Below are 8974 nucleotides of genomic sequence, written 5' to 3'. Positions count from 1 at the left end.
AAATAATTTCTGGTTGAAAGTTCAACAAAAAAAAATGTTTTTTTTTTTATTACAAATTCATATGTTTCAGTACAAAATAAATATTTTTTGGATAAAAATGCAACTATATCGTACAAAATTTAATTTATGTTTAAAATTTATATTTTAGTGTTGAAAAATGAACTAAAATATTTTCTGGATGAAAGTTCTAGTTATAAAAAAATTGGGCATTCTTTTTACAAATTCATCTCTTTTAGTACAAAATTTAATATTTTTTGTAAAGAAAAAGTCATATTTTTTGGGCTAAATATTCGTCTTTTTGGATTAAAATTTCAATTTTTTTGTAGAGAATTATTTCTTGTTTAAAAATTGATATTTTAATCGTGAAAACCGTTTTTGGAAAATTTATCTTTTTGATTTAAAACTTTATCTATTATAGAAGAAATTTCATTTTTTTTTAAAATGAAAATGCAACTTTTTGGTTAAAACTTATTCTTCTTTTCTTGACAATTCAACTAATTTGTTTAAAAGATTTGGTTAAAAGTTTAATTATCTTGTTGAAATTTAATTTTTTTGATTAAAAATTATACTACTTGGGTCAAATTTAAACTACATTGTGAAATTTTTCTTTATTGAAGTATTATTGAAGTATGTCTGGTTGAAAATGTTTAGTGGAAAATAATTCCTTTTTTTTTAGAATTCATTTTTTAACAGAAAATTGAACTTTTTAAGATTATATATTTTTTACTTAAAAATTCGGTTTTTTTTTTTGTAAACAAATTATTTTTTAGTTTCAAATGTCCTTTTTTTGCTTGAAAATGCATCAGTTTCGTGGAAAATTAATTTTTTGTTGAACAGTAATATTTTTTGTTTGAAAATTGAATTTTTGTAAAGAAAATTTGTCTTCTGGTTTGAAGGTTCAATAATTTAGATAAACTTTTATTTATTTTTTTATTGAAAAATCTTTATTTGTTGGAAATTCGTCTTTTTAGTTTTAAAATTTCTTTCTTTTGTTGTATAAATTTCATTCTTTTTAGATTAAAATATAAACTATGACACTTTTTCGTTGGAAATTTATCTTTTTAGGTTGAATATTCAACTATTATGATGTTAAAAATTCGATTATTTTGTTGAAAATTCCAGTATTTTGTTAAAAAGTTGTCTCTTAAAGTTTTAAACACTTTTTTTAAAATAAATTAATAAATGTGAAAATTTTAAATTTGTATATGAAACACTGTAATTCCTGGATATTGTCTGAACTAGAAAATAATATTTATATTCAACCGCTGATATAACCTGAACCATAAAAATATTATTAAAAATCATACATTCTTAAATTCTCTTAAATTCTTTTAAACTGCAAGATATTCATTTTTAACCAAATAGTTGAATTTTTAATTGAAAAAGATCAATTTTTAACCGAAAATAGAATAGTTGAACTTTCAGTTAAATTAATTAATTTTCGAACAAAATTTCGAAAGTTTTCAAATTTTAAACCAAAAAGATCAATTTGAAATCAAAAGTGAAATAATTAGATTTGCAACAAAAAAAGTTATACAAAGTAGTTAAATATTTTTAAAAAGTGATAAATTTTTGACTAAATTTATGAAATATTTCACTGGATTAGACAAAATTTCAGTAATTTAAGAGCCTTGAAAATACTCAAAATTATTGTGCAAATTGTAAAAAGTTTCCTTCAAATCTTCAAGATTATTTTTTGAAAAATTTTTTTAAACTTTTAAAACATTTTAAAATATTATTTTCAAAGAATCTTTCAAAATGAAAAATTATGTTTAATTTTATTACATTTTTTATAATTTATTATATTTAATTTAATTTTCCTAGGAATCTTAAGAAATTAATAATGAATTTTCCACTAAACATAATATATTTTCAACTAAAAACTAAATAGTACAATTTTAATTTAAAAAAAAATAATTTTGATGGAATAGATCAATTTTTAGTTAGTGTCAAATGAAATAATTAAATTTTGATTTGAAAAAAATTAATTTTCGACAAAAAAAAAAGAATATTGAACAATTAATTCATGAATTTTCATTTTAAAAAATTGTCAACAAAAAAATGTAGTTGTTTATATTTTATCAATAAAATTATTTAAAATAAAAAGCAGTTGAATTCGACGAACTAGATAAATTTTCGACCAAAAACAAAAGAATTAAATTTTCAGTCAAAACATTAATTTCCAACAAGAAAACGAATTTTCAACCAAATTTTTAAATCCAGTAACTTTCTAACATAAAAGTACTTTACAAAAAAAAAATATATATATATATATATTTATTTTCAACAATTTTAAAATGCTATCTTGAAGATTTGAATAATTACAAATTAAAAGCGTTTAAAGTTGAAAATTTTTTTGATAAAAACCATTTTTATTTAATACATAAACGAGACAAAATAAATACATTTTTTAATGGTTAAAAAAACAATTTTAAATCTGTTAAAAATTCAAGAATTTTCAGATTTTGACGTAAATTTAAACGGTATCAAATTTAAAGTTTGAATCATTATAAAAATGTGAACGTCTGACTAAAACTTTATTAACTATTTTCAACTTAAAAATAACTTCATAATAATATATTCCTAATTAAAGGATTTTATTAAATTTAAAATATTATTTCAGTCTAAAAAATGCAATTTTAAACCCATTCAATTTAAAAATTTTGAAATAAGAAAAAGATTATTTATTGAATTTTGAGCAATATTTGACTGTTCATTCAAGTCAAGTAAATTGAAACCAAATTTTCAAAAATAAACAATTTTAAACTAAATTGTTTGACATAGAAAGCCTTGGAATCGTCAAAATTTCGAAAAGCCTTTTTTAAAAATAAAATATGTATTTTGCAGATTTAAAAAAAAATACTGAAGCTTTTTAAGAATTATGAAAGGCTTCAAAAAGAATAACAAAACACTTTCTTAAGATTCCTAGAAAAATTGAAAACTACATTTTAATTTGAAAAAATAATCTTAAGCGAATATTCAAAAAGATTTAAAAATAGTTTTAAAATGGTCATAAATGAATCTGGAAAATTTTAAGGAATTGTTTTTAATTTTGCAGGATTTAAGAAAAAAATTTGAGAAGAATCGGAATATTTTAAAAGATTTTTAGAATCTCGGAAAAAATGTCAAAAATAATAAAAACATTTGAATATATTTAAAACAGCATGTAGATGTTTCAAGATTTTTAAATAAAATTTTAAAGTTTTTTAAGAACTTTTAAACTATTTAAAATGAAAATAATTTAACTTATAATTTAAAAAGTATTCATTCTATAAGAAAAATTTAATCTTTCAAATATTAATATTTCTATTTTAAAATTGCTTAAAATTATTTGCAGCTCAGTTTTTATTATTTCAAATGGAAAAAATATTAGCTTTAGAGTTAGAATTTTTTAATTTTTTTGGCCGTGAAAATATAAATTTTCATCTAAAATGATGAATCTTTAACTATAATAGTAGAGTTTTCAACAGCAAAAAATAAATTCTTAACAAAAATATTTAACTTTGAACCAATTTTTCGAATTTTAAACCACAAAGATAAATTTTTAATCAAAAATGAAATAATTAGATTTGCAACAAGTGTATACAAATCAGTTAAATATTAAACCAAATTGATGAATTTTCAACTAAAATTTTGGAATATTTAATTGGATTAGTTGAATTTCATCTTACAAAAACTGGTTTTTAACAAAAAATAAAAATAATTTTTATTTAAACAGATGAATTTATAACTATAAATAAATTTGGAAACAAAAGTGGAATATTTCGATTTGCAACAAAATCAAAAGTGGAGTAATTAGACTTACAATCAAACATAGAAACAATTTATTTACAAAATAGTGAAATATTCAACCAAAGTGATGAATTTTCAACAAACAATGATCAATTTTCTCTCATATAGTTGATTTTTTTAAACTAGAAAAGATAAATTTTCAATCAACGATGAAATAGTTAAATTTTCACTTAAAGAAATTAATTTTGAACCAAAAAAAAATAAACGAATTTTCAGAGAAATATTTATATTTTTAATCATAGTGATGAATTTTTAATTAACGTGATGAATTTTTAACAGCAGCAGTCGAATTTTCATTCAAAAACATGAATTTTTAAACAAACCGATTCATTTTTTACCAAAGAAAGATGAAATTTCTACAAAATAAATTTTCATTAAAGCATAGAATAGTTAAATTTAAAATTTTAATTTGCTATTAGCAAGTTAATAGTTAAACTTTTATTTTAAACAATAATAATTTGCAACTAAAAAGGTGAATTTTCATCTAAAACAATGAATTTTTATAATTATTATATTTTTTTTTACTGGAATAGTTGCATTTTTCAAATAAAAAATATCAGTTTTCAATCAAAAGTGTAATAATCAGATTTGCAAGCAAAAATTAAAAAAAATGTTATACAAAATAGTTAAATATTAAAGAAAAGTGATGAATTTTCAATTCAAATATTGAATCTGTAACTGGAAAAATTGAATTTTGAACAAAAACAGATTAATTTTCTACGAAAATATAAATTTTCAAGCAAAAATGAAATAGTTTTATTTTCAGTTAAAAACATTAATTTTTAACAAAGATAACGAATTTGCAATATATCTTATTTTTGTACCAAAAAAATGAATTTTCTACCAGAAAAAGATGAAATTTCAACAAAATAGATGATTTATCAACCATAAATTGCATATAGTTCAATTTTTCATTTAAAAAAATTAATTTTTAACCAAAGATATAAAATGTCAAGTAAAATTATAAAATATTCAACTGGATTAATCAAAGTTTATCTTTCAAACATTTATTTTCAACCAAGAAGATAAATGTTCCAACTAAAATGACAAGTCTTTAACTAAAATATATTTATCTTCCGAGAAATGACCGGAAATTTGAAATCATCCCGCGAATTGCCAGCTTGAAAATACAAAATTTCTCGATGAAGAGATTTTGATAGAAATGTCCAAAATTGTGAAAGATAGAAATTGATTGAAATTCTTAGTTGTGGTCCCTTCTTTACTGTGCTCCCTGAAATAGTTGAGTGGACAAATTTTGTAAATAAATTCCAAGATGTAACTGTGAAAATGTTTTTCGCAGAACATTTGAAGGAAGATTTGGAAGATTATGTAAAGACGTTACCCGTACCAACTTACGTATATCGTACGGAAAAACGGTCGGGACTAATTAGAGCTCGATTGCTTGGCGCAAAGCACGTGAAGGGGCAAGTAATTACGTTTTTGGACGCTCACTGTGAGTGCACCGAGGGCTGGCTGGAACCCCTTCTTGCCAGAATAGCTAACGACAGGACGACGGTAGTTTGTCCCATTATCGACGTAATTAGCGACGATACCTTTGAGTATATTACAGCCAGTGATATGACGTGGGGAGGCTTCAATTGGAAACTTAATTTTAGATGGTAAGTTCATTTGATAATCTTATAATCTTATATAATCCAATCCAATTATTAAAAAGCGCATGGCGCCATTTTCGATTATTTCTCGAAATAACTCGAAACAATTTGGTCTTATATAATCCAATCTAATTAATAATAAGCGCATGGCGCCATTTTCGATTATTTCTTGAAATTATCTAGAAATAACTCTTAAACACTTGGGTCTTATATAATTCAATCCAATCAAATTATTATAAAGCGCATGGCGCCATTTACGATTATTTTTTTAAATAACTCGAAACAATTTGGTCTTATATAATCCAATCCAATTATTAATAAGCGCATGGTGCCATTTTTGTTAATTTCTTGAAATTATCTCGAAATAACTCTAAACAATTGGGTCTTATATAATTCAATCCAATTATTAAAAAGCGCATGGCGCCATTTTCGATTATTTCTCGAAATTATCTAGAAATAACTCGAAACAATTTGGTCTTATATAATCCAATTGAATCCAATTATTAAAAGCGCATGGCGCCATTTTCGATTATTTTTTTTTAAGAACTCCAAACAATTTGTTCTTATATCATCCAATCCAAGCATTAATAAGCGCATGGCGCCATTTTCGATTATTTCTCGAAATTATCTAGAAATAACTCGAAACAATTTGGTCTTATATAATCCAATTGAATCCAATTATTAAAAAGCGCATGACGCTATTTTCTATTATTTTTTTTAATAAATCCAAACAATTTGTTCTTATATAATCCAATTAAATTCAGTCCAAGCATCAATAAGCGCATGGCGCCATTTTCGATTATTTCTCAAAATTATCTAGAAATAACTCGAAACAATTTGGTCTTATATAATCCAATTGAATCCAATTATTAATAAGCGCATGGCGCCATTTTAGATTATTTCTTGAAATTATCTAGAAATAACTCGAAACAATTTGGTCTTATATAATTCAATCCAATCCAATTATTAAAAAGCGCATGGCGCCATTTTCGATTATTTTTTAAAATAACTCCAAACAATTTGTTCTTATTTAATCCAATCCAAGCATTAATAAGCGTATGGCGCCATTTTCGATTATTTCTGGAAATTACCTCGAAATAACTCGAAACAATTTGGTCTCATATAATCCAATTGAATCTAACTATTAAAAAGCGCATGGCGCCATTGTAGATTATTTCTCAAAATTATCTGGAAATAACTCGAAACAATTTGGTCTTATATAATTCAATCCAATCCAATTATTAAAAAGCGCATGGCGCCATTTTCGATTATTTTTTTAAATAACTCCAAACAATTTGTTCTTATATAATCCAATTAAATTAAATCCAATCGTTAATAAGCGAATGGCGCCATTTTCTATTATTTCTCGAAATTATCTCGAAACAATTTGGTCTTATATAATCCAATCCAATTATTAATAAGCGCATGGTGCCATGTTCGTTAATTTCTTGAAATTATCTCGAAATAATTCTAAATAATTTGGTCTCATATAATCCAATTGAATCCAACTATTAAAAAGCGCATGGCGCCATTTTAGATTATTTCTCGAAATAACTCGAAACAATTTATTCTTATATAATTCAATCCAATTATTAAAAAGCATATGGCGCCATTTTCGATTATTTCTCAAAATTATTTCGAAATAATTCGAAACAATTTGGAACTATTCTTTTCGGGAAACCCGCGTTATTGTTGAAAATTCAATTTTTTAATGTGAAATTTGAAGAAATTTTAAAATTGAATTTACATTTATTGATCATTGAAGAAAATTGATAATGGAATTATCAACAGTAGAAAATAAAATAAATGATTTAAAATTGAAGAAAACTGAAAATTAATTGTTGAAAATTGAAGAAAATTTAAAATCGAATTTACAACTATTGATAATTGAAGAAAATTGATAATTGAATTGATAATTGGACAGTAGAAAATAAAATAAATGATTTAAAGTTGAAGAAAATTGAAAATTAATTGTTGATAATTCAATTTTCAAATTTGAAAATTGAAGAAAACTGAAAATTAATTGTTGACAATTTAATTTTCAAATTTTAAAATTGAAAAAAAATTTAAAATTGAAGAAAACTGAAAATTCAATTTTCAAATTTGAAATTTGAAGAAAATTTAAAATTGAATTTACAATTATTTGTCATTGAAGAAAATTGATAATTGAATTATCAACAGTAGAAAGTAAAATGGTTAAAAATTAAAGAAAATTGAAAATTAATTGTTGAAAATTAAATTTTTAAATTTGAAAATTGAAGAAAATTTAAAATCGAATTTACAATTATTGATCATTGAAGAAAATTGATAATTGAATTATCGACAGTAGAAAGTAAAATGGTTTAAAATTGAACAAAATTGAAAATTAATTGTTGAAAATTCAATTTTCAAATTTGAAAATTGAAGAAAACTGAAAATGAATTGTTGACAATTTAATTTTCAAATTTTAAAATTAAAGAAAATTTAAAATCGAATTTACAATTATTGATCATTGAAGAAAATTGATAATTGAATTATCGACAGTAGAAAGTAAAATGGTTTAAAATTGAAGAAAATTGAAAATTAATTGTTGAAAATTCAATTTTCAAATTTGAAATTTGAAGAAATTTTAAAATTGAATTTACAATTATTGATCATTGAAGAAAATTGATAATTGAATTATCGACAGTAGAAAGTAAAATGGTTTAAAATTGAAGAAAATTGAAAATTACTTGTTGAAAATTCAAATTTGAAAATTGAAGAAAACTGAAAATTAATTGTTGACAATTTAATTTTCAAATTTTAAAATTGAAGAAAACTGAAAATTCAATTTTCAAATTTGAAATTTGAAGAAAATTAAAAATTGAATTTATAAATTATTGATCATTGAAGAAAATTCATAATTGAATTATGAGCAGAAAAAAGTAAAATGGTTTAAAATTGAAAATTAATTGTTGAAAATTCAATTTTCAAAAATGAAAATTGAAGAAAATTTAAAATTGAATTTACAACTATTGATGATTGAAGAAAATTGATAATTGAATTATCAACAGTAGAAAGTAAAATGGTTTAAAATTGAAGAAAATTGAAAATTAATTGTTAAAAATTCAATTTTCAAATTTGAAAATTGAAGAAAACTGAAAATTAATTGTTGACAATTTAATTTTCAAATTTTAAAATTGAAGAAAATTTAAAATTGAAGAAAACTGAAAATTCAATTTTCAAATTTGAAATTTGAAGAAAATTAAAAAGTGAATTTATAAATTATTAATCTTCGAAGAAAATTGATCATTGAATTATCAACAGTAGAAAGTAAAATGGTTTAAAATTGAAGAAAATTGAAAATTAATTGTTGAAAATTCAATTTTCAAATTTGAAAATTGAAGAAAACTGAAAATTAATTGTTGAAAATTTAATTTTCAAATTTTCAAATTGAAAAAAAATTTAAAATTGAAGAAAACTGAAAATTCAATTTTCAAATTTGAAATTTGAAGAAAATTTAAAATTGAATTTACAATTATTGATCATTGAAGAAAATTTATGATTGAATTATCAACAGTAGAAAGTAAAATGGTTTAAAATTGAAGAAA

The 8974-nt window shown here is 21.8% G+C and overlaps 1 protein-coding gene across 3 annotated transcripts in view; it reads left to right on the top strand.

Moving 5' to 3' along the window:
• Positions 1 to 8974, top strand: part of LOC117179683 (polypeptide N-acetylgalactosaminyltransferase 5) — a 149264-nt gene that overhangs the window by 105648 nt on the left and 34642 nt on the right. For all 3 annotated transcript variants that reach the window (XM_033371707.1, XM_033371706.1, XM_033371705.1), the window contains one exon: positions 5093 to 5411. In XM_033371707.1, the coding sequence (XP_033227598.1) occupies positions 5093 to 5411 (319 nt within the window). The remainder of the gene's footprint in view (positions 1 to 5092; positions 5412 to 8974) is intronic.

The sequence above is a fragment of the Belonocnema kinseyi genome, chromosome 9 (assembly GCF_010883055.1).
Source record: "Belonocnema kinseyi isolate 2016_QV_RU_SX_M_011 chromosome 9, B_treatae_v1, whole genome shotgun sequence".
NCBI classification, from domain to species: Eukaryota; Metazoa; Arthropoda; class Insecta; order Hymenoptera; family Cynipidae; genus Belonocnema; species Belonocnema kinseyi.
The sequence above is the reverse complement of the archived record's forward strand: the minus strand, read 5'-3'. Positions and strand labels throughout refer to the sequence as shown.